Genomic DNA, 27327 nt, shown 5'->3' on the forward strand with positions numbered 1-27327 from the left:
AGTAATAGAGTTCCACTCAACAGATGCATATTCTAACTTAGACCTTACTAAAGCATAATATAATGTAAGTAGTGTATCAGGAGAGGAAGAGGAATAAGTAATAGACCTAATGAGACCAAGTATTCTTAATGAATGATTAAATAAATGATCAACATGGTCATGAAAGTACAATTTAGAATCAAGATATATACCGAGATCCTTTATATAGTCCTTCCTTATTATGGCAGCATTCGATAGCGAATAGTTGAACTTATTATAATAATAATAATAATAATAATAATAATAATAATAATAATAATAATAATAATAATAATAATTTATTTATACTGGCAGAGTTAAGGCCATAGAGCCTTCTCTTACACTCTACCGGTACCAGGTCACAAAATATACCAACAGTGAAAATTTAACAAAAAGTTGAAGAACAGAATACTAAAATGCAAATCAAGCTTTCAGGTATAACTCCCTGTAAACTTGATTTGAATAATTTCGAGGGAAAAATTGTTCTGGGGCCAGGCTACGAACCCGGGACCTTTGGTTAAACGTACCAATGCTCTACCAACCGAGTTATCTGGGAACTCTACCAAGAACAGATCCAATTTTTCCCCTCTATATCCACAGACCTCAGAGTGAGCTGGCAACCATCAAGCAACCAACATCGAGTGCACACTAACTCTGTGTGACTTAAATTGTGGTTTTCTGTTGACGAACAGTGACGTGTATTATGCAAATCAAGATTTCAGGTATAAGTCCCTCTAAATTTGATTTGAATAATTTCGAGGGAAAAATTGTTCTGGGAAATACTAACATATTACAAAAAAAAAAAATAATAATAATAATAGCATAACAAAATCGACACTAAACAACATGAAAATAATACCATATTAGAAAAAAGAAAGTAAAATACATTGGAATGTAGTAAAAGCAACTCATTTAGTACAAATGGTTAATATGGGAAACGTAAGGAAGAATATAACACAATGGAATGTAATAAATAATAATAAAAAAGAAAAGAAATACGAAAATTAAATAAAATTCACAATAAAAAGGGTATGATAATAAATTGATCTCGTGATCAAGAGAAAAAAAAAGGGGAAAGGAAGGAAAAGAAATATATATTTTTACAAAACTATCGCAGAGAAAAGGGCTTATAATTGAAAGGAATTTGAATTGAAAAAGTGCAATTTTAGTTTATTTTTGAAACTAGACAATGTCCGACAGTCTCTGACATGTTGTGGTAAAGAGTTCCAGGGATGAGCTGCAGAGACGGTGAAAGATGAAGAGTAGAAGGATGTTCTGTTTTAGGAATGGAGAGTGTGATATGGTGTTGTGAACGAGTATCTATTTCGTGATATGAGGACAAATGTTGAAAACGAGAAGCTAAGTAGCTAGGGTTAGAGTTTTGAAGAATATTGAAGAGTAAAGTGAGAGAGTGAATAGTTTTGCGCTTTTTGAGATGGACCCAGGACAGGATATTTAGTGAAGGTGTGATACGGTCAGATCTATGGATGTTGCAAATAAATCGAACACATGCATTATGAACATGCTGTAGTCATTTAAGAAGTTTGAAGGATTTATTGTACTGTTGTAGGAATACACGAGAAGAAGGCGTGTTCAATAACACTGCACACGCTCCTCAGCAGTCATTTCGGAATGTAAGCACATTTACTTATCTGCTACTTGACCTGATATGCCAGTCACAAGTTTTCATGCAAAATATTCTAAATTAACAGCAAAACTTAGCATACTGGTAATGCATATTGATGTAACATGCAGTGATGTTGCAAACAACAAGACGTTTGTGGGAAATCGAGTATTAGTGTGTATTCATTTCATTAAGATGGGGCAGTGAGGTATCTGGGTCATATACTCAACATTTTTTACTGTATACACGTGGAAATTGATTTCGTGTTGCCAACACTTATCCATTTCAAGGTATGAAACGAAAATAATATGATTTCCTGTTTTGCAGATGATTTCTTAATGCAATACACAGAGTAAGAAAGAAGATGATCTAGTTACCCCAAAATTCTGGGGAACTGGGTCATTGCGATATTGGAATGAAAAAAATGAAATAGTGACAAGTAGGGTTCTGATCTTGAGTGGACTGGAAGATGATTTGAAAATAAATGTTTACCCGTACTGAGGTTATCAAGACTAGACAATATCAAAACTAATGCTTTTTTTTTCTGTTGGGATGCCGGTACGGTACCTTTCTAGTACCAGTATTAAATTTTTTATCATGTACCAGTAATCAAGAAATGTGTTAGTAATTATGTTTCTAACATAATTTTTCTTTGAACTCCACTTCGACATTATAAGACTTAAGTTGGACGAGAAAGAGATTAAAAATGACAAGATTCCCATGCACTAGACCAGGGCTTGCCAAACTACAGCCCGCGGGCCAGATCAGGCCCGCGACTACTTTTGTTCGGCCCATTTACTAACTTGAAAAAAATTAAGAGTCAATAAAAGAATAAAAAGAAGATTAATTTATTGACGAACTTCGATCGATGAAATCAAATCAGAGGCCCAGATTGTTAAACAAATTGCTCGTATATTGCGGTACCAATGATGTTGCTACAATACAGGCTACTGGTTGCAAGCGTTCAGCATCCAGGCGACCATAGGTTGTCCAGCCCAAGATCGAAGTGTGGCAACAGAGCAACCAGAGATTGCACCACTGTAAGCTGACAACAGTGACTTCTTTCGGTACACGTTCACACATATTAGAGCAGTGGAAATGCGAAGTGGTAAATATTATCCAGTTAAGAATAGTATTAGCACTCTGGGTTAATCCATAAGCATTTACTAGTAGTTCTTACAGCGTAACTTTAATTATGGCAGGGAAAGAAAAAAAAAGAGAAATGTTCTGTGTTTAAATAACAATGAAGTTGGAACTATTTTATGATTCAAACTGGAAATAAAGTAATTATGTCTGATTTGTAACGAATCAGTTGCTGTCTTTAAAGAATGTAATATTCGCAGGCATTATGAAATCAAACATTTTTCAAAATTTTCACAATTTACGGGGAAGTTACGGGATGATAAATTCGAAGCAATGAAGCGTGGACTATCATCTTTACAGAATATTTTGAAGAAACAGAGATCAGACAATGAAGCAGCAACAATGGCTAGTTTCGCATGAACTGGCGAAAAGGACAAAATCTTTTAGTGATGGTGAATTTATTGTATTGTATTGTATTTATTAACATTCCATGGTATTCATACATGCTTAGAGCTAGAATATGGAACAAGTCAAAAAACGTAATACTATTATAAAATCTTAATTTATAGTCACAGTCTAGATGAAATATATACAGACGAGATTTACAATATAGTCTACTAGTACAACACATAGTTTTAGTATCAATTTCATGAAGTGTTATTGAATGTCATGAATTCACCTACAGAATAGAAGGCGTGAGAAATTAGGTACCGGTACTTCTCTAATTTGGCCTTAAATAATTTTATGTTTTGAGTTTCATTTTTTATATCGATAGGGAGGCTATTAAAAATTTTTACTGCCATATAATGCACTCCTTTTTGATAGCACGATAGACTTGCCGATGGAGTATGAAAGTCATTTTTTTGACGTGTATTTATGCTATGAACTGTTGAATTAGTTACGGTACAAAGTTTTCACGATTACATACGTGAATGACAATGGCGGCAAAGGAGATTTGTCCTGAGGAAGTAGATTTATTTAAGAAAATTAGCCTTTTGGTAGCCTACATACAGTTGCTCGCAGAGTGGAAGATATTGCCAAAAACATAACTTGCCAGTTGAATGAAAAAAGGAAACAGTTTGAAAGTGTGGTTTTAGGTCAATAAAACACAAAATTTGAATACTAATGCTATTTATGAGCTTTGTTTATTAGACTTAATTTAAACTTACGTGACTTGGCCCGCGAGTCTTTCTCGGATGGTTAATGTGGCCCTCACTATGAAAAGTTTGGCAAGCCCTGCACTAGACAGTAATCGTCTCCTCATTTGCTATAATCCATTCTACACAGAGTTCCGTCATCTTTTTCTCCAGAAGGAAAGCACTAATTAAAACCATTCCAATTTAAGAAAGGTAAGATATTATATTTATGTGGTTTATTTCTGGAGGTATAAAACTGTGGCTCACTTATCCCAGCCTATTTTATATTTAAATTTTTTTTTTTTTTGTTTAATAATAATTTTTTATTTGATACTACTTCTCGGTGGTCAAATGGTTATCACACTTACCATCAGATACGAAACTAGAGTTCACACTTGGCCAACAACATTGAAAATGTTTAACATGATTATTTCCAGAAAAGAAAAGTAAATCTTTGCATTGTTTGTGGAGTTTATCACTGCAGTAACCTTGACGGCGATGGTTTTTATGTTTCGTATCAATTAAAATAACAAGAAGCTTTATTTACAACAAATACTAGCACAGATCGCTATCTTAAAATGAAAGTATTTATGAAATTCACAACACTGTTCTAGTGAAAGCATCAGTTACATAATTTTCAGTCCTGCTCTAAATATAATTCTCCTCTCACCTGATCTCTCTTTGTCTTTATGTATCCTCTCCTGATCAGCACTTTAATCTGATTCCACATTGATGTTTCTTGAAGTCCACGATGAGAAGCTTTAGATTTTTTCACTGGTTCTGTTGAAATGACCATTGGTACAACTGAAAGGATAAAAGATACCGGTACTCAAATTTATGTGTATTTTTCTCTGGAAAAAAGATTACTCCACTCTCTTTCTGTAATTTAATTCCGTATATATGCGAATACTCTGTGCATTTTTTTTCCCGGAATTTAGCAAAGAAAAACTTCGTGATTTAAGACGGCGCTTATTCCGTCGGATCCTGACCAACTAGTCACTCATAACGAGTGCACCTCAGCACATGTGTGGACTTCAGTCCTACGTTCATAGACATCTATGACGTAGTGCAGAGGCCGGCCACTAGAGGGAACCCAAGAGTTGGAACTTAAACTGAGATGATTCTGTCCGACACCGAGATGGGTATCCGGTGTGACTTAGTGGATAAAGCATTAGCACGTAGAGCTGAAAACCTGGGTTCAAATCCTGGTGCCGGAGAGAATTTTTCTTCGTTCCATTACTCTTTCATCATATGATGACGCAGAATATCTGCATGGAAATATCATATGTACTTCGGTACATTAAAATAATATAAACTTTGTTACATAATAATAGGATAAAAAAAGCAAATCAAATTATTTACTTGCTGTTTTTTCGTCTGTGACATCTGCTGGAGTCCGGAACCATGTTAGACTGTGACCATTTTCTGAAGCTGTTACCATTTTGTCAACTTTTTCTATCCCGTATTCGCCACAAGCCAATTCAATAACTGCAACAAAAAATAAGACCCATATTTGTCATTTAACTGACAAAGAACATCTGTCAAGTTTGCCATGCAACAATATCACCAAAAATATCGTATCCCACACAGTTTCTTTTCATTATGATGTGTGAACATATATTAAAAAGTAGGGCATACACTGTTATACAGGATGATTCACGAGGAGTTCCCGTCATTTACGGAGCATATTTCCGAAGACATTCTGAGCAAAAAAGTCATATAAACATGGGTCCTATTCTCAATATTTTCAGAATTATAGTAATTTGAAATTGTTTGTAAAATACTTTTTTCTTTAGTTTTAAGGGTAAAAGAATTTTACAAATAGAAAATTAATTATTCGTAAGTATCATTTCTTTAATTGGCTAGTGTTCTGAAGCTAAATATGTGTTGGTAATTGCTTTGTACAGATTTGTACAGTTTTTTTTTTAAGTTACATTATTCTTACGCACTTATCACAACTGTTACAAATCATACGACTTTTAGCAACTTATTCTTTAGAGTTCAATTTTGCATCCTAATGTACAGTCCTAAGAGTTTGCAAGGGTGGCGTGATTTGTAACAATTGTTGTGTGTATGAAAAATATAATTTTATAGTTAAAAATCGAAAAAAATTTCTGTCCGAAGCAATTATGGTATTCACAACACATTTTTAGTTTCAGAATACTAGCCAATTAAAGAAATGATACTTCTGAGTACTTGATTCTCTATTTGTAATAATAATAATAATAATAATAATAATAATAATAATAATAATAATAATAATAATAATAATAATAATATTATTATTACTTACTGGCTTTTAAGGAAAACGGAGGTTCATTGCCGCCCTCACATAAGCCCGCCATTGGGCCCTAGATTAATCCAGTCTCTATCATCATATCCCACCTCCCTCAAATCCATTTTAATATTATCTTCCCATCTACGTCTCGGCATTCCAAAAGGTCTTTTTCCCTCCTCCGGCCTCCCAACTAACACTCTATATGCATTTCTGGATTCGTCCATACGTGCTACATGCCCTGCCCATCTCAAACGTCTAATTATTATTATTATTATTATTATTATTATTATTATCCAAATATTGTAATCCTATTTTACCCTTCGGTATATTAGGGTTGTAGCTTGTTAGACCTACAAAATAAATACCTACATTATGTATATTGAAATAATATCTTCTACCCTTAAAACTAAAGAAAAAAGTTACCGGTATTTTACAAACAACTTCAAATTAGTGTAACTCTGAAAATATTGAGAATAGGACCCATGTTTATATGACAATTTTTGCTCAGAATGTCTTCGAAAATATGCTTCGAAAGTAGCAGTAACTTCTCGTGAATCACTCTGTACAACAAGGGGAATGTCTTAATATTCTCACATTTTTCTTACATGAACTATTAGATTTCTAGGACTGTTTGGTAAGTACGGTGTTTTAGGGATATCAGATCTAATCAACCTGTTGACAGTAATGTTAGGAATGCCGAAACACATAGTCTAGAAATCCATAAATTAAAATTTATTGTGTTGTTAGCTCTTCTAAAAAATCATTGTCATAACTTACAGATGTAAATTTCTACGAGTATATTTCTATGTTTGCATAAATCTTTGTCACACTCTTATTAGTTTTCGATAAGTTTTATACGTGTAATATTAATTTTATTTTATATAATCACACCAATAATTGGATACTTTAAATAACAAAGGTGGTAAGTGCCAAAATTAAAAATAATGAGATATTATATTAGAATGGTGATATGTACCAAGCTTTATCATCTATGAAAAGTGCTATGTTCCAAGGCCTCTGCCAGTAGTTGAAAACTGTGTCACAAGATGGCACGAATGTGAACTTCCGAAGATGTTTTGCAAGAAAGGTGTCGCCAGACTGTATACATTAGCTGCGCAGCTTGTGACTGTTTAGTTGTTTAAAACAAAAAAATCATTTCTGGTGATCGTTAAACATTGTGGTAAGTAGGATGTTATATTGTAATGTACTGCTATATAATACAAATGTGTGGAATATTTTCAAGAACAATCTTAGCGACTCTCTTATCTTACTGTCTTGGTGACTTTTGCAGGTTATAGCTGATAATACGCAAGTTCTGTGCAGCTTATGGCTGTTGTTCTTAGTTGTTTGAACCAACAAAATATAATTTGAGTGATTGGTGTAATTTTTGGTAAGTATAATGTTGTGTAACATGCTACTATATAACAGAAAAGTATAGAATGTTTTCAAAACCAATATTGGCTGCCCTCTTATACTGCCTTGACGATCGTTTTAGGTTATGGATGATAATACAGCAGTGAATAACAAGCACCGCAAGAAAGGCAATGGTTCATAAAAAAAAAAGTGAACAAAAAAACTGAAGACCAAGGGCTTATCGTATAGAACTGGAAAACATGTTGAAATTCCTCCAAAGATAGCTCCTACATCAGAAGTTAGAATTTTATATATGCTTAACTTGTTATTATGTATATTATTACAATATTCTAACGATGTATGTTATTAGTTTTTTTTTTAATTCTTGATGCTTCCAAATTAAATTAATTTTTAAGAAGTGATTTAAGTTAAATAAATGATTATGGACGTTACTTTAGTTTCATTATATTTGTAATAAACATTTGCATTTTCATATCTGACTAGGTGACGTCCAAGTGCAAGTACAAATGCAAAGACCTTAGACCTGACCAAAAGCGTGTGCTATTTACGAAGTTCTATGACCAGGATCATTCTATACAAGAGACATTTTTGATGGTCCTTATTCATGTTGGGTCAGTAATTCGTCACTGGCATGAAACATATGAGGATCCTGCTTCAAGTCGTCGCCAAGGATCAGTTTTCTACTCCCTCCCAAATGGCACAGGTGACATGTTACGTGTTTGCAAATGCACATTCATGGATGTATTTGCGCTTGGTCGGAAACGACTTCATGTCATAATTAAAAAAAAAATAAATTTGGTGAAACCACATTCAAGGATATGCGTACCCAACATGCAGAAAATAAGTATGAAGAAGACAGGAAGCAAGTAAAGGAACACATAAACTCATTTCCCCGTGAAGTCAGTCATTATACCACAGTTAGGTCCCATAAGGAGTATTTGAGTCCAGATTTAAATATAAGCAGGCTTCATTCGCATTTTAAGAAAATAGTTCCTGAGACAAGAGTTACCTACATGTTTTATCGCAGCATATTCTTGAAAGAATTTCCACACCTCTCTGTTCAGAGACCCAGGAAAGACACATGTAAGATATGTGATGTCTTGAATATTGAAACCAAAAGAGGAACTTCAGACTCTAGGAATGCAAAGATGAGATTAGAGTTACATCATCGGAAAGCACAGAAAGCACAGGACCTTCTAAAGGCTGATATCAGTGCATCTCAGCTTCCCGACTGCAGAACGTGCTGCATTTCAATGGATTTGCAGCAAGTGATGTTTGTGCCAACTTTTACACACTCCGAAATGTTTTATCGATGTCAGCTGTCATGCTACAACTTTGGCATCTCCGTTGGTGATACCCTTCAATCGTAGATATGTATGTGGGACGAGCATATAGGAGGCAGGGGAGGAAATAAAATTGCATCTTGCCTCTTGAAGGTATTGAATATTAGAATCACTGAGAAGAAAAGACTGATAATATGGCGTGACAACTGCGGTGGGCAAAATAAGAATCGCATGATGGTATTTATGTCCTCTTCTTGGTGGCAGTTGGATTGTTTGAATACATAGAGCAGCGGTTCCTTGTGAGTGGGCACAGTTTCCTCCCACGTGATTCAGATTTTGCATTGATAGAGAGAAGGAAAAAAGTTACAAAAGCGTATATCCCTAGCGAACTTCAACAAATAGTGCAAGAAGCTAAGATGGTGAAGCCAATCCAAGTTGTTTCCTTGCAAAGTATGGATTTCCTCAACGTTCAAACTGTGGCGGACAACATAATTTGTACCAAGGCTCTTAATATTTCCAAAGCAGTGAGCAAAAGCATTGATTGTAGCGATTTAAATTCAATCACTGTTAAAGAAACTCACAGTGATATTCATATTGGAAAAAAGGATGAAGTTTTGAAGAAAGCGGAGAGGATGAAAGATATAACTTCAGCTCTCTTTGAGGCTATTCCTCCAGAGCACTCAATTTCGGAAGAGAAATTAAAAGATTTGAAAGCTATGATTCTATATCTACCTCAGCAAGAACATCAGGATTTCTACAGCAATCTTTGTAGTAAATAACAAATCCAACAGGTACAAAGACGAGGCACATAGCACTATTAATATGAGAATGGTACATATCACTTTTCATAATTTTATTAAGAAAATATTTTTTTCAAGTTTTATTAATGTTTGTTTGAGGTATTCACTTCCAGCATATTGATTCACGGACACACCATTATCTTTAGAGAAATTGTCTTGTATGTACCGCGCAAACTTTATCAAATAAACAGTTTTCTTAATGTATCTCAGAATCATTAATTTGGCACTCAGCACCTTTGTTATTTAAAGTATCCAATTGTTAGAGTACTTTTTCCTCGTGACAAATGGGGAAAGTTTCTAATTAAAAAATCCAACAATTGTGTTCATGTTACAATTTGGATAGTTGTACTTTTAAGAAATTATGAATGTGACTCCTTATAATTTAAGAAATTACTACAGCATTGGGATTCTAGTGATTACCTCTTTCTCATTAGAATTCTAGGATTTGTCTCTCCCACAGTAATAATTATAATTTTACCAGAATAATTAGCTATTGTCCATATTCAAATAATATTAAAGTATCAGCACGGAAATGGTGTTTTATTGTCACCATTAGCCTTAATTCTAGTCTTCAGTTACAGAAGATAAAATAGCACGCAGTGTTGCAAGGGCCAACAAGGCAATGTCCTATTATCACAACAAGTTGACAACTGTTTTAAGATTACAGACTGGACGCACATTCTTCACAGTGACCTAATTGTTTAGCAAAACGGGAAACATAGATAAGCGAAAAAACCAAACGGAAAGAAAGTCAGCTTTGTAAGTCAGTTATCCGGGTTCAGATCCCAATAACAATAGCATTGATTTGTGAAGAGCGAAGCTGGCATTGCGTCGGAGACATTTTCTCGTGACAATTTCATTTCTCATGCAAACTCATTTATTGTTTCTCCGAATTAACAACTATTCACAAAAAACTTCAGTTAACTAATACATACAGTGCTTTCTCAGGAGAAAACAAAAAGTCATTAAGTTCGGTCTGTTAACGGTTTCTCACTAAACAGGACTGTGGTTCAATCATGAGATGAAGAAAGAGCAAAAAGGAGAAGATATAGAAGATGAAGAAGAGAGGGAAGGGAGAAGGAATTAAAAAGGATGAAGGGGTAGGAAAGGTTGAAGATAATGAAGGGAAAAGTGAAGCTTAAGAAAGGGAAAAAAGATTAAGAAAGAAAGAAGGGAAATAAGACGAAGACGGGGAAGAAGGGAAATAAGGCGAAGACGATGAAGAAGGGAAATAAGGTGAAGACGAGGAAGAAGGGAAATAAGGTGAAGACGAGGAAGAAGGGAATAAGGTGAAGACGAGGGAGAAGGGAATAAGGTGAAGACGAGGAAGAAGGGAATAAGGTGAAGACGAGGAAGAAGGGAATAAGGTGAAGACGAGGGAGAAGGGAAATAAGGTGAAGACGAGGAAGAAGGGAAATAAGGTGAAGACGAGGAAGAAGGGAATAAGGTGAAGACGAGGAAGAAGGGAATAAGGTGAAGACGAGGGAGAAGGAAAATAAGGTGAAGACGAGGGAGAAGGGAATAAGATGAAGACGAGGAAGAAGGGAATAAGGTGAAGACGAGGGAGAAGGAAAATAAGGTGAAGACGAGGGAGAAGGAAAATAAGGTGAAGACGATTAAGAAGGAATAAGGTGAAGACGAGGAAGAAGGGAATAAGGTGAAGACGAGGGAGAAGGAAAATAAGGTGAAGACGAGGGAGAAGGAAAATAAGGTGAAGACGAGGAAGAAGGGAATAAGGTGAAGACGAGGAAGAAGGGAATAAGGTGAAGACGAGGGAGAAGGAAAATAAGGTGAAGACGAGGGAGAAGGGAATAAGGTGAAGACGAGGAAGAAGGGAATAAGGTGAAGACGAGGAAGAAGGGAATAAGGTGAAGACGAGGGAGAAGGAAAATAAGGTGAAGACGAGGGAGAAGGAAAATAAGGTGAAGACGAGGGAGAAGGAAAATAAGGTGAAGACGAGGAAGAAGGGAATAAGGTGAAGACGAGGAAGACGGGAATAAGGTGAAGACGAGGGAGAAGGAAAATAAGGTGAAGACGAGGGAGAAGGGAATAAGGTGAAGACGAGGAAGAAGGGAATAAGGTGAAGACGAGGGAGAAGGAAAATAAGGTGAAGACGAGGAAGAAGGGAATAAGATGAAGACGATGATGAAGGGAATAAGGTGAAGACGAGGAAGAAGGAAAATCAGGTGAAGACGAGGGAGAAGGAAAATAAGGTGAAGACGAGGGAGAAGGGAATAAGGTGAAGATGAGGAAGAAGGGAATAAGGTGAAGACGAGGGAGAAGGGAATAAGGTGAAGATGAGGAAGAAGGGAATAAGGTGAAGACGATGAAGAAGGGAATAAGGTGAAGACGATGAAGAAGGGAATAAGGTGAAGACGAGGGAGAAGGAAAATAAAGTGAAGACGAAAAAGAAGAGAATAAGATGAAGACGATGAAGAAGGGAATAAGGTGAAGACGAGGAAGGAGGGAAATAAGGTGAAGACGAGGAAGAAGGGAATAAGGTGAAGACGATGAAGAAGGGAATAAGGTGAAGACGAGGGAGAAGGAAAATAAGGTGAAGACGAGGGAGAAGGAAAATAAGGTGAAGACGAGGAAGAAGGGAATAAGGTGAAGACGAGGAAGAAGGGAAATAAGGCGAAGACGAGGAAGAAGGGAATAAGGTGAAGACGAGGAAGAAGGGAAATAAGGCGAAGACGAGGAAGAAGGGAATAAGGTGAAGACGAGGAAGAAGGGAAATAAGGTGAAGACGAGGAAGAAGGGAAATAAGGCGAAGACGAGGAAGAAGGGAATAAGGTGAAGACGAGGAAGAAGGGAAATAAGGTGAAGACGAGGAAGAAGGGAAATAAGGCGAAGATGAGGAAGAAGAGAAATAAGGTGAAGACGAGGAAGAAGGGAAATAAGGTGAAGACGAGGAAGAAGGGAAATAAGGTGAAGAGGAGGAGGAAGGGAAATAAGGTGAAGAGGAGGAGGAAGGGAAATAAGGTGAAGACGAGGAAGAAGGGAATAAGGTGAAGACGAGGAAGAAGGGAAATAAGGTGAAGACGAGGAAGAAGGGAAATAAGGTGAAGACGAGGAAGAAGGGAAATAAGGTAAAGACGAGGAAGAAGGGAAATAAGGTGAAGAGGAGGAGGAAGGGAAATAAGGTGAAGAGGAGGAGGAAGGGAAATAAGGTGAAGACGAGGAAGAAGGGAAATAAGGTGAAGACGAGAAAGAAGGGAAATAAGGTGAAGAGGAGGAGGAAGGGAAATAAGGTGAAGACGAGGAAGAAGGGAAATAAGGTGAAGACGAGGAAGAAGGGAAATAAGGTGAAGAGGAGGAGGAAGGGAAATAAGGTGAAGACGAGGAAGAAGGGAAATAAGGTGAAGACGAGGAAGAAGGGAAATAAGGTGAAGAGGAGGAGGAAGGGAAATAAGGTGAAGACGAGGAAGAAGGGAAATAAGGTGAAGACGAGAAAGATGGGATAAGAGAAGAGAAGAGAAGAGAAGAGAAGAGAAGAGAAGAGAAGAGAAGAGAAGAGAAGAGAAGAGAAGAGAAGAGAAGAGAAGAGAAGAGAAGATTCATGAAATAAATATGGTGAGTGAAAACACCGTGAAATAAAATGCAAATTAGAGATAATACAAGTCTGTGTGAAGAAGGAAAAGATGAGTGATGAGGTGTGAGAGAAAAATACAAAGGAGAAATTAAATAAAGTGGAGGAAGAAAGACTGAGAGAAAAAGGGAAAAGGGAAGGCTAAGATAGATGGAGACGAAGGTGGATGTGGAGTAGGAGGAGGAGGAGAGGAGAGGGGAGGGGATACGAAGGATAAAATGGTGGACTAGGTGGCGAAGATGAAGAAACAGAAAGACTGTAAAAGAGAAGGAGAAGTAAGAAAAAGATAAGGAAGTAGGAGGTTAAGGGTGGAATTCTCGGACATTCCTTTAACGTTCCTTCACTTAAATCTGACCTTTAATTCTCCTTATACAGCATTTCCTATTCTTAAACCTACCTTACTTCATTTAAGGAAGGTAGGCTCCTTGAACTTTTAAGGGAGTCTTAAGGGAACCAGGTAGTGATTAGGGGTCAAAAATCCGATTTTTTATTTTGTGTTTTAAAATAAATTACAAAACTGGTCTTTAAAACAATATAAATATTGCGGAGGGTATTTCTGCAGATAAGCCTTTTAAATGACCTCTTTAAATTTGGCGGTGCATGTAATTCATACATTCTTTTTTTTTATACGGTTTTCCATAAGTTGACATTTTCAAACTTAAGTGCATTTTTCTCTGAAATTACTGAATCAATTTACACGAAATTTTTACAGTGTTTTCTGCAGCCTGTGTTCTACATTGTAGACCTACGGTTTTAAGAATGTCACACACATAACACGAGAAAAAAATGTATATGCATTGAAAAAATTGTAAAAAATTTTAAACAAAATTCAGTATTTTTTTCTGTTTGACTAGGGGTGAAATATTTAACTAAATTTTGCTTTGGAATTTACAATACACAATACTGGATAACTTAAAAAAAATACAAGGTATATGAATTAAGACAGTAGCAAGTAATGTGCACCTGAAGAATGAGGTACCCTAGCAAAGTTGGAAAACAGGTTATCAGTTAGGGCCTTTCTTTTGCACTTGTATACGAAACTAATTAGTTGTCTTTAATACCACTGAATTCAGAATGATTGATTGTATAAACCTGGAAATTTTTATTCCTTTCTGAGCACTAGAAGCCTAGAAATATTCAACTAAACTTTTGTATTGAAATTTTTTAATCGCACAGTATCACTACCCAGTTCCCTTAAACGCTCATTACATTGCGATTTTCTCGGAATATCGTGAAGGTAGTCACTCACCGTAGTCGGCGGGGTTGTGGTACATGGGGCAGGGCAGGTTGACGCTGGCCAGGTAGGGCACGAGCTGCTGCGTGGCCCCCTGGTACAGGCAGCGGCCTTGCGCCAGCACGTACACGTGGTCGAACTGCTGGAACAGCGAGGCGCTGGGCTGGTGGATGGTGCACACGATGGTGCGGCCCTGACGCGCCAGTATACGCAGCAAGGACACGCACTGCGTGCACGAGGAGCTGTCCAGGCCCCTGCAGCATGCAACACACACTTACGGTTATGAAACAAATACAAGTTCATCGATACAGTAGGCGTAACGAGTAATGCTGTAGGAACATTTTTCACATTTTATTTTTTTTAATTTTGGGAAATGAAAATTTTTAAATGAAAAAATGCTTGAAATAATTATTGAAGATTCCTTTACAACTTCCTGTATGTATTTTCCTGTTTTACAGATCTATTAAGGATGGAAAAAATAAAATGAAGAGATATGTAATGTGTTCGAAGGTACAACAGGATCATGCACCTTGGAACATACCCTCTTGTAAGTTGGAACACATGGAATATAGGAGGGAATATAGCTGTAAAAACTGACAATCATATTTAAAATGTATTTTCAATCATAAACCAGAGCAGGCTTCTCTGATTTAGATTTTATTTCCTGGAGAAGCAATAACTGCTTCAATAGCTTTCTTCAAGGCATCCGAATCAATTGGGGACCTCTTTAATTCCAGACTTATGACCTTAAAATAAAAGAAAAACAAAAACCGATAGTATCGTGTAATTTGGGACTTGTTCCATGGTACAAGATGTTTTGTATTCAAAGGTACAAGAGGGTGCACGTTTAAACAAACATGGCTCCGTAAACTAGAGAGTCAAATAAATCATGGAAATTAAAATATGTTATTACTCACCAGATGATAGGGAACACACTGTACTTGAAAGATATCAACAAATGCAATCTGGTTTTGTGTTAGAAAACATACATCAATGAACGAAATGTTTACTTTTGGTACTAAAAAAATTGTTTTGTCCACGGAACTCACACTTTGCAATAAATCAAACTGAAACTACGACCAGAACTACTTAGCGGCTTTCTCTACAATCTACTTCATTTTGAGTCCTCTAGGTAGCAGCAAAAATTAAAAAACAAAAAATGTACAAAGGTACACTATGCTAAAGGTACAACAGTCTCCCTCGATTTTCATGTAATAATACAGAACCAATAATAATAATAATAATAATAATAATAATAATAATAATAATAATAATAATAATGTCCATCAGTTATTCATAGATATCAAAAAGGCATATGACTCGGTTAAGAGGAAGTTTTATAAGATATTCTTATTGAATTTGGTATTCCCAAGAAACTAGTTCGATTAATTAAAATGTCTCTCAGTGAAACATACAGCAGAGTCCGTATAGGTCAGTTTCTGTCAGATGCGTTTCCAATTCACTGTGGGCTAAAGCAAGGAGATGCACTATCACCTTTACTTTTTAACTTTGCTCTAGAATATGCCATTAGGAAAGTGCAGGATAACGGAGAGGGTTTGGAATTGAACGGGTTACATCAGCTGCTTGTCTATGCGGATGACGTGAATATGTTAGGAGAAAATCCACAAACTATTAGGGAAAATACGGGAATTTTACTGGAAGCAAGTAAAGAGATAGGTTTGGAAGTAAATCCCGAAAAGACAAAGTATATGATTATGTCTCGTGACGAAACTAATGTACAAAATGGAAATATAAAAATTGGAAATTTATTTTTTGAAGAGGTGGAGAAGTTCAAATATCTTGGAGCAACAGTAACAAATATAAATGATACTCGGGAGGAAATTAAACACAGAATAAATATGGGAAATGACTATTATTATTCGGTTGAGGAGTTTTTATCATCCAGTCTGCTGTAAAAAAATCTGAAAGTTAGAATTTATAAAACAGTTATATTACTGGTTGTTCTGTATGGCTGTGAAACTTGGACTCTCACTTTGAGAGAGGAACAGAGATTGAGGGTTTTCGAGAATAAGGTTCTTAGGAAAATATTTGGGGCTAAGAGGGATGAAGTTACAGGAGAATGGAGAAAGTTACACAACACAGAACTGCACGCATTGTATTCTTCACCTGACATAATTAGGAACATTAAATCCAGACGTTTGAGATGGGCAGGGCATGTAGCACGTATGGGCGAATCCAGAAATGCATATAGAGTGTTAGTTGGGAGGCCGGAGGGAAAAAGACCTTTGGGGAGGCCGAGACGTAGATGGGAAGATAATATTAAAATGGATTTGAGGGAGGTGGGATATGATGATAGAGACTGGATTAATCTTGCACAGGATAGGGACCAATGGCGGGCTTATGTGAGGGCGGCAATGAACCTCCCGGTTCCTTAAAAGCCAGTAAATAATAATAATAATAATAATAATAATAATAATAATAATAATAATAATAATAATGAATATGTAGCAGTGCGTAAAGTGACTACTTACTATTTTACGCATTAGTGTTTTAAAGGCTCAATTTACATCCTAATAACAGTGGGTAAAATGCAACTTTACGCACTATCACGGGAAAAAGTTTTAAATTCACAGCAGCGAATTAATTTTTTTTTTTTCAATGACAACCAACACATTAGCAACAATAAAATCCATACATTTTGAAGTTGCGTTATAACAACACGTGTTAGTCAACTGAGCTAAACAGACACGATGATTAATTACGTTTTAATATTCCTCTTAAGTTTACAGAAGTAAAATGTGAAATTATTTTAATCACATTAGTCCCGTGAACACTTCTCCCGAAACTTCAAAGAGACGAAAATATACGTTTAAAGTGAAAAATTATATATTAAAATTACATAATTAATTATAATTTGTTATTTATCCAACGCCTCAGATACCATTCTTCACTAATTATGGACTAGTAAATCATAACCTATCTAGTACACGTATCGATTCTAAAATCCATGCCATGATACGTGATTATATGAGGACTTATTTTCAACATATTTTCTTTTATAAAACATAATTTTTCGTTATGGTCATGGATAAAATTACGTATGGTACTTGTGAGCGTGATCTTTATTGCGCTCGTGTAATTTAAGCACTCGGCTGACGCCTCGTGCTTAAATCTTTCCACTCGCGCAATAAAGATGCACTTAAAATAACTATTATGCGCTCGTTTCACTCGCGGATAAAATCTAATTTTACTCTCTTGTACTATAAATTATTTTTATTTGATATTATTTATGTATAAGTACATTATGTAAAACAGTTTACTACATAGGAATTTAATGTGGGAAATCAATATTAGGCCTATTATTTTTAAGTAGACCTACTATCTTTCATGTATGTTTCATGGGAAAACTTTATAAAGAAAAATGTTCAGGGATTAAGAGTACATCAAAATGCAATAACAGTTTACTACTTTATTTTCTTAATATTTCAGTGGAATTAATTAAATGAAAATTCTGAACTGTGTGTCGGATTTTGCCTTTCCTATTGTCAGCAATGTTATTAAATTTTATGTTATTTCTTCCACGGACCCATGAAACTCGGTGTGTGAAAGTCAACAAAAATATAACAAAAAAGACTGTAGAAAAAACAAATGTAAAATGTTAAAAAACAACTGAAGTTACTCAAAGAATTTAAAAGACTATTTGAAACAAAAAAAAATAATAAGGGATTTATTTTTATTTTAGTCCAGCCTTCTGTGTGTCCAGGGTGCGAATTAAGGTTTCTGATGAGGGGGTGGGATAGAATCCTAGATAGAGAATACCATACCATACATAAAATGATCATTACCCTCATTCGATACAGCTCAACGCTTGGTCGCACTGAGTTGCTTGTCTTGCATCTTGGTCATAATAATAATTATATCCATGAGCAGGCTTAAGATATTGGAAATTAAATTGGAAAATTTTGTCTTGTTTATTGCTTTTTAGATATTGCTAGAAGTGTCGATTTGTGTTTTTTTTTACTCCAGATTAAAATCGCAAGTTTCTTGTTTATGTTAGTTAATTAGGATACAATTAATTATACTTAATCACTCATTTAAAGTTTGTGTGACTGCAACCTGTGTATATTTTTGTGTGACTTTACTTCGTTTATAGTGTTTTTTTTTTCCTTTTTATTTCTGTTATTGTATTTGTATTCCTGGTGTTGTGCAAGAGAAGGCCTGATGGCCTTAACTACACCAGAATAAATAAATAAATAAATAAATAAATAAATAAATAAATAAATAAATAAATAAATAAATAAATAAATAAATAAATAAGATAAGCTGTGCAATTCCTAAGTTATTGATTGTTGTCAGCTTGCCGGTGATGATAATACATCAATATTATTCTCTTTGCTTACTTTATACTTTATAAAGTACATATACTCGTATAAAACAATTCTATTTTGTGAGGGGGGATAGAATTTATCCCTGACAAGGATGTTAATATGATTTTATGAGATAACTTTCCAACAGGAGGAAAATCCCCCCCATCCCTCAGTTGATTCGTACCCTGTGTATGTCTCATATCAGACTACGAAGTGTTTTTCTGAAGAAGAAGAAGAAGAAGAAGAAGAAGAAGAAGAAGAAGAAGAAGAAGAAGAACAGGGCTGCAAAGTCGTTGATAAATGAAGTAATTAACTACCGGTAATGGATTGCTATATGTGTGAATACTTTCACTTACGTTGTGGGCTCGTCCAAGAACAGCACCAGAGGATTCGTGATGAGCTCCAGGGCTATGGAGAGTCGCTTTTTCTGACCTCCAGACAGCCTCCCCGCTCGAGTGTCCTTGTGTTCCGACAAGCCGAGTGTGCTCAGAATCTCATCGATCTGCAAGCAAGATATGTCTTATTTGATCTGTTTTTATATATAAATATTCTGCATTTACAGTAGCACCAGAGACTGCAGAAAAATAACAATCCATGAAGTGAAAACATAACGAAAAAAGTAAGTGGAAAGATTCACGACGTCAAAACAAGTGCAAACACAAAATGACGAAGTGAATGACAAACATACAAGATTTGTAACTGCAGAAGAACCATGCTGAAAAAGATAGAATTTTATACTCTATAAGAAGTTTTAGTGTTAGGATAATCGAAAGAAAATTGCAAATCAAGCTTTTAGGTATAACTCCCTGTAAAGGTGATTTGAATAATTTTGAGGGAAAAATTGTTCCGGGGCCGGGTTTCGAACCCGGAACCTCTGGTTAAACGTACCAACGCTCTACCAACTGAGCTACCCGGGAACTCTACCAGATACCGATCCAAAGGTCCCGGGTTCGATACCCGGCCCCGGAACAATTTTTCCCTCGAAATTATTCAAATCAACTTTACAGGGAGTTATACCTGAAAGCCTGATTTGCTTAATACACGTCACTGTTCGTTAACAGAAAACCACAATTTAAGTCACACAGAGTTAGTGTGCACTCAATGTTGGTTGCTTGACGGTTGTCAGCCCACTTTGAGGTCTATGGATATAAAGGGAGTCTGGTAGAGTTCCCGGGTAGCTCAGCTGGTAGAGCGTTGGTACGTTTAACCAAAGGTCCCGGGTTCGATACCCGGCCTCGGAACATTTTTTTCCTCGAAATTATTCAAATAAACTTTACAGGGAGTTATACCTGAAAGCTTGATTTCCATAATACACGTCACTGTTTGTTAACATAAAACCACAATTTAAGTCACACAGAGTTAGTGTGCACTCAATGTTGGTTGCTTGACGGTTATCAGCTCACTTTGAGGTCTCTGGATATAAAGTGGAAAAAATTGGATCGGTGTCTGGTAGAGTTCCCGGGTAGCTCAGTTGGTAAAGCGTTGGTACGTTTAACCAAAGGTCCCGGGTTCGATATCCGACCTCGGAACAATTTTTCTCTCGAAATTATTCGAAAGAAATTTGATCGCCTATTCGATTATATTGGAAACTATTCGATTATGGAACCGATTATTTTCCGAATGAAGACCAATTATTTTTCGGATATTTTTCTTGGTGATAATTCATATAGGCCCGTTCTTATTATAATGTTATGTATTTGATAGGTGCAAAAGTTCCTAGCGTTTTTCTGTACTTTCATTTATTTAATAGTACTATAGTGACACACTAACATAGCAACGAAAACGCTACAAACTTATGCACGAACACATTAATTCATATCATTTTCAAGTATTTCAGCTAATTTTCCTCATTTCATAATTTTAATTGCAATATATAGATTGAACCGTAAGAAAAGTCATCAATTTGAGGGGGTTATTCTTTGAGATATTTCAAACAAAAAAGTTTAATATAATTTTGTTCGTTTTTGCTTCCATGTGGAGATAAAAATTGTTTTATATGAAACATTTCATAGCGTGTTTTGGGAAAGCCATTTATTTTATTCCGAATAAACTCAGTCCACCATTTAATGCCGCTAATAAAAATCTCAAGCATTGCTGTATCAGTTATGTCACTGCTGTCACCAAAAGCCGATTTTTCTTGCTTCTTTTTTTAACCTTCCTCTTGAATATAACCAGGAATTTTTTTAATTCTTCTTTCGATACGTGGTCGAGAAATTCGTAGTTTTTCAAAATTAAAAACTTCTTATGGACAAGTTATTTAGACTATTTTAATCATTACTCTTTTGAGAAAGTATGTTCTATTAAAAGGCTTTACAGCACGAGATATTTCAAACCCCATTAGGTAGCTGACTTCCTTACATTTATTTATCTCATCTTTCTCTTCCTGGCTATGATTTAAGACATGTGAATTCCTGGCTCTTAACAGTTCGTTGGCACATAATATTGAATCAGTTTTTCTACAATATCATTATTAAGTGAATAACTAATAAATAGTTACTCTCATCTAAAGATTAAGAAGATTAAAATTGAGATAAAACCTAATAATTTTATCCACCTAGGGAGAAGATCTAAAAATATCAATACTTATGCGCTTACAGAAGAATTATAGAAACACATACTTAGCGGTCAGTAATAATAATAATACATTATTCAGCGTGACAATTAATATTTCTATATAGGCTAGTCCTAATTGAAGCGTTGAGGAAGTAAACATATTACGTTTGTGCGAGGTCGTGCGTATTTGCTTGGTTTCCGCACAAAACCAATCCGCGGAAAGTCTAAAATTCCACATTCAGTATTCCCAACGTAACACACATAACAATTTCCCTCTTCTTACCGCTTAAGTGACATATTGACTTTACTGCTTTAGGCTTTTAACATATTATTTTTAGAGACGTTCAATATAGTAATAATTATGAACTGGAAACTTACCACTGCAATTTCACCTGAATTGCACTGTTAATTATTGTTTTTTATTATTTGAAAAAATTAAGTAAACTCTACAACACCACTAAAATTACTGCATTCGTGATGCAAGTAACATTAAGGAAGCCGTGAAAAAATCAACAAGATTCCAGACTCATCATAGACGGGGGGAAAAAAAGACAGACATATATCACGGCCTGCTGGAGTATAGTAAACACAGAAAACATTTTAAAGGAACAATGTTGAAGATAGATATTTTTGTTTTGCAAATTTGCTGTCGTTGAACAGAAACCAAGATGGAGATTTCATTGCAACTAATTAGAAATTCCTCTTTCAGGTATGTAATAAACGAACTTCGCACAAAATAATGTACGATACACGAGCGGTATGTTTTCTTTCAATTCTCGGAAATTAAAAAAGCTCAACTACGTTTCGCTTTTTCAAACTTTTCCTCAAACATGAAAACTTCAACATACCGCTCTTGTAACGCATATTACTATTTGTCCGATAGAACAACAAAAAAGTTCTCCTTCTCACTCTTTACGAAACCACCTCTTACTGCTTGTAGAGACAGAGCTTGTAGAGCTACATGATACCGCCACTGCTTGCCTTCAGTTCCTGAATGAAACACATAGCAATGTACAGGAAACTCCTCGTACCCGTTTGAATGTCTGTGATTATACGATGTAATCACGACACCCGCTTTGGTCACCGCTGTTCTACACCATATAGCAGAGAAGAAAAAAAAAACGGATTTGAGCTGCCGAAAGAAACTGTAAAATCTGAACTGTGAAGAAAACGACAAAATGAAAAGGCAGTACTTGGAACATTTAAAGAAGCATTAACCTGAACCTGTCTTCGGACAGTTGACTAAACAACTTGAACTTTAAACCATACAGTGCAGATAAAAAATAAGTAGATGGAAGAATTTATGATGAGAGTACAGTCTTCAGCGACTATATTATGAAATGGAGAAGAGGAAGAGAAGATTTGTGATGGTGAAAGAAGCAATAGAGCCTAAACAACGAACTGGGGAATGTAAGATGATCTAAATACAGAGCTCTGAAGATAAAAATGTGCGAAGTTAAAGTTTCTGAGCGTTGGAACGATTTGGAAGGCACACACGTTTTGTTGCTGCTGCTTGGAAAATACGTCTCAGATAACAAGACTAACGACGAGATGACAATGATAAAGACCATGATAATGTCAAATACTCACTGCCTCTAAGGAGAAATTACTAACATAACAAGTTTTGTAAACTCATTAAACAACTTGTACGTATGTATTTAACCCATCGTTCCGATGCCGGAACATAGATACCCTTGACGGAGGTTTCAGTACCTACAAGGAATTTAGTTACATTTATTGCCGTCAGGTGGATTGGCGTTCAAAGATATCTGACCTACGATTTTGTGATCGTGTAAGCGAACTTTCTAAATACGGGATAAGTCAGAAACAAAGGCAAAAAAAAAAAAAAAAAAAATTGACAAACTTTGAAATAGTTCCGCTAGTTCTCGATAGGTTTCATTATTACTGGACCTGGTAAAAATGTTTTTTTTTTGGGGGGGGGGAAATGATAATGTAGATTATGTGTAAGTTATTCTCATAATTGATAATATCAGTGGCTTCCCGCAAAACCTAATACTTTTACAATCATTAGAGGGGGATGACATTTTTAATTATACAATGCGAGTATATTTATATACTATTGGCGACACTGACTCTTATCTTCGCCATCTATTCATAGAAGTAATAACTAAAGAAGCCACACTTACACGAACAAATTATCGATCACTATCGATTATTAAAGGTCAGTTATCTTCGGAGCCAGGTATTTATGGAGATCGCGAAAATCACGACATATTAGATATGCAATAGATTTTTATTAATCTTTACCAATTAAGTGATTCTGATTAATAATATGCGGATAAAACAATCGCGACAAATCGCGAAATAGAGTTCTAATAGCTAAATATGAACACATTCGCGAATTATTACTATTGCGTCATTTTATAGCGAATTTCATATTCTGAGTTTTTTTCGGATTTTTTTTTTCACTGAAATTTGTTATATACCCAAGTAGGCTACATTACATGGTATTCCAGGTGTTCTGATTACATTAGTGAACTCAAAAGACGGAGAATTCAACATTTCACTAATAATTTGAAAGTGTTAATTTGATGGCTGCAAGCTTTTTTTCATTTTTAATGAATGTATATTAAATACAGTCTCAATCCAACAAATATTGTCATATGGTCATACCGCACCTTTACCAGAATCCAACGCACCTTTAATGGTTTTTTAGTAGGTTATTTTACAACGCTGTATCAACATCTTAGGTTATTTAGCGTCTGAATGAGATGAAGGTGATAATGCCGGTGAAATGAGTCCGGGGTCCAGCACCGAAAGTTACCTAGCATTTGCTCATATTGAGTTGAGGGAAAACCCCGGAAAAACCTCAACCAGGTAACTTGCCCCGACCGGGAATCGAACCCGGGCCACCTGGTTTCGCGGCCAGACCCGCTAACCGTTACTCCACAGGTGTGGACCCTTTCATATTAATTGTCTGGAAAGTAATATTCATACTGAGTTTATACTCCAATTCCAAAATAATTGTATTTTCCAAAATTTCCATCAATCTCCGCCAAGAGTATAAATCAATCTCCAACAATCTCCGCCGACACCAATATTAAAAAAACACAAATGATAAAATTAATCTCCATAAATACCTGCACCTGGTTATCTTTAAACCCAGTGTACAGAGGAGCAAGTGGTAAGCTCATCGCCTCAAACGCCACCTAGTATGCAACTAAGGTATTATTAGGACGCAAGAAAGGAGAAATTTGGTTCATAGGCCTCATTTAGGTTTGGAAGTCTTTAACGTGCCGGAAAACTCCGACCCCAGAAGAGGTTGAACCTCAATCCTTGGGTCTAGAGGAGAGCGCTTTACTTCTAGTGACATTACGCAATTTATATAATGCTAAAGGCTGGTTCACAATAAACCGGGAACGGAAACGACAACGAGAACGAGAAATGAAATAATGTTAAAATAAATGTATCTAAATGTGGGTATTCACAATAATTAATTGTGAATGCTACATTAAAATACATTTATTTTAACAATATTTCCGTTCTCGTTCTCGTTCTCGTTTCCGTTCCCGGTTTATTGTGAACCAGCCTTAAATGTCAGATTTAACAAGGAACAACTGATTTGTGACAAATTCTTAACAGGCGAAGTCGTTTCAGAGATAAGAACTTATAATTAAATTCATGTATCACACAAACTGACAAGGACATTAATCTCAGAAGAGTTGAACTGGATATTCATGTTACACGCATTGCAGTTCGAAGTAAACAGTTGAAAGAAGATGAGATTCGCTAGAATGCCAAGGAATGACAACAGTGTTATCAAAGAAAACTTTGGAATTAACGCAATGCTCAGCTCTGATAAAACTTTTCTCTCGGAGTTGCGGTAGGATAAACAGCACGTAGCACTCCTCTTGCCTTCCTTATTTTCTTCTTCTTCTTCTTCTTCTTCTTCTTCTACTACTTCTTCCATCCAAGGGTCGGGTGCTTATTTACCCGTCACCAAACAGCAGCAAGTCACATCTAAGTCCTTCAAGTATTTTCTCATGGGAGTATAATAGAAAGTTATTTAGGCAGGAGCTCATCTACAATTTTATCGACTTTCTTTCCCCCCCCCCCACTTCCAGTGATTATCCTGTGGGAAAAGAGTAGTCTATAATACACTTCTTGTAGCTTTCCTATTTTTAATTTTATGAAGGAACTACATAATATTATATAGTGAGGGTCACATAAGAACAGTTTCTAAACAGCAAATATCTGCAGTGCCTGGGAAAAGTGACATAAGTCAGTTTCCACAAACCTTTTTTGATAATTTATTGACATCTTACACTGGTTTATGTCGATTTGATTTTCTTCTGTATGAATTATTGTAATGGGAGAAATACTTATGTATTTTTCCCAAGCGAGCAGTTGTTCCGTAAGTTGTCAATAAATTATCAAAAAAGGTTAGTGGAAACTGACTTGTGTCACTTTTCCCAAGCACTGCAGATATTGCCGTCTTGTTAGTGTTGCCAACTATTACCAGATATCACATGATCCTACGTACTGAATGACTTATTTAATTACCGTACTTTACCTTATCTTGGAAAGATATTCTAAATAATTCAATAATTAGTAACATATTTTCGTAGGCAAACTATACTAGAAAGAGATCAACATGTTAGGTATTTTGTCTGGCAATCAGTATGAAAATTCATTGGTTTGACTAAACAATTGATTCACGAGACCTAACCTAAAAATGTATCTTCTTTGATCGCATGAAATTGTCAGTACTAACTCCGAAAACTTACCAGACTATAGTCTTGAATTATAAACACAACGCAACATATAAAGTAACTATTATGTGTTAATATATATGTATGTAAACAAACTTCCCTAAAATAGGGGTTGCCCTGAAGGACAAAGTATACCAAATATACAAGTATTAGTAAATGCGTACAATTTTATGAAAATTGTTATCGTGAGAAATACAATTATTAGTCTATTATTTTGTTATTAATTTATTTTATATATATGATTTCTCAGAAGATAGATTGAATATTTTAGAGCTATCAAAGAAACAGTCTTGACCACAGAGGATTCAAGATTGAACTCTTTGCAGAAATTAATACATTTTTTTTGTAATAGTGCCTCTAGCACCCACTAATAACCCAATAATTTCAATAACTTGTAACTTATACGTATGCAAATAATAATGGACCATAAATTTGATTCTTCTCATTGTTGACATCTTCCGGTTGAGTTGTATTCAATTTGAAGCGGATAGTATGATCTATTATATAGCTTATTGCGTTGTTAAAGGCTAATTAATATATATTAATTAATTAATTAATTACTAGTATATTCAAATTTCACTAGCTTCCAGTAACCGGCTCAGAAATCTAGTACAATTTTAATTCCATGTAACTCCAGTACTGACAACGTCTGTATCAGCTGCCAACATACAAGTTACAAAATCACTACCATTTGTAGTATTTGTCAGTATCGAAATTCGAAAAGAAGTTGGAAAAAGAAAATTAAACCTGCAAACTAGAAAATCACCACAATCCACAAGCATATGTAGTAATGGGGGCAAAATGGTTAGGTTTCACCCTTAGGGTATAAAGTAAACTGACCCGGACTATACAAACGTTATAGGGGATCGAAAAAAGAATATTCAAGTCTGCTTTACAGGGAGCTTTACCTGAAAGCCAGATTCGCATAATATTTTGAACATGTTTAAAAATTATAAACAGTGTGCTTATTACTACAGGGACATCATTTTATTTTTACTAACATTTTTAATATTAACCTGGCTACACCTTTCGATCAACACCGTACGCTACTCCCTTCCACGGCCGGAGTTCGATGATACTGGCGTAAAACACAAACAAATCACTTTGCTAGGTATAGGAGGGAAGAAAAGTAGTTAATCCATTTACGTAAACTAGGAAATATCGCGCTTTTGAGTTTGATCATTTTCATTAGGTTTTTGTCTAACCAAAATACAGTACAGTATTAACAATAAGTGTTTTTACTCACGAACTGAGGTGTCCATGCGAACGTATTCATTATGCAGTGTATATTATA

General features: G+C 35.5%; 1 protein-coding gene across 1 annotated transcript in view; it reads right to left on the minus strand.

Annotated features, from left to right (window-relative positions):
* LOC138716178 (ATP-binding cassette sub-family G member 1) overlaps window positions 1–27327 on the minus strand; it is a 126172-nt gene that overhangs the window by 16412 nt on the left and 82433 nt on the right. The window contains exons 5-8 of the mRNA XM_069849019.1: window positions 19104–19249; window positions 14435–14673; window positions 5224–5349; window positions 4532–4665 (exon numbers count right to left, since the gene is read on the minus strand). Of these exons, the coding sequence (XP_069705120.1) occupies window positions 4532–4665; window positions 5224–5349; window positions 14435–14673; window positions 19104–19249 (645 nt within the window). The remainder of the gene's footprint in view (window positions 1–4531; window positions 4666–5223; window positions 5350–14434; window positions 14674–19103; window positions 19250–27327) is intronic.

The sequence above is a fragment of the Periplaneta americana genome, chromosome 2 (genome assembly GCF_040183065.1).
Source record: "Periplaneta americana isolate PAMFEO1 chromosome 2, P.americana_PAMFEO1_priV1, whole genome shotgun sequence".
Taxonomy (NCBI): Eukaryota; Metazoa; Arthropoda; class Insecta; order Blattodea; family Blattidae; genus Periplaneta; species Periplaneta americana.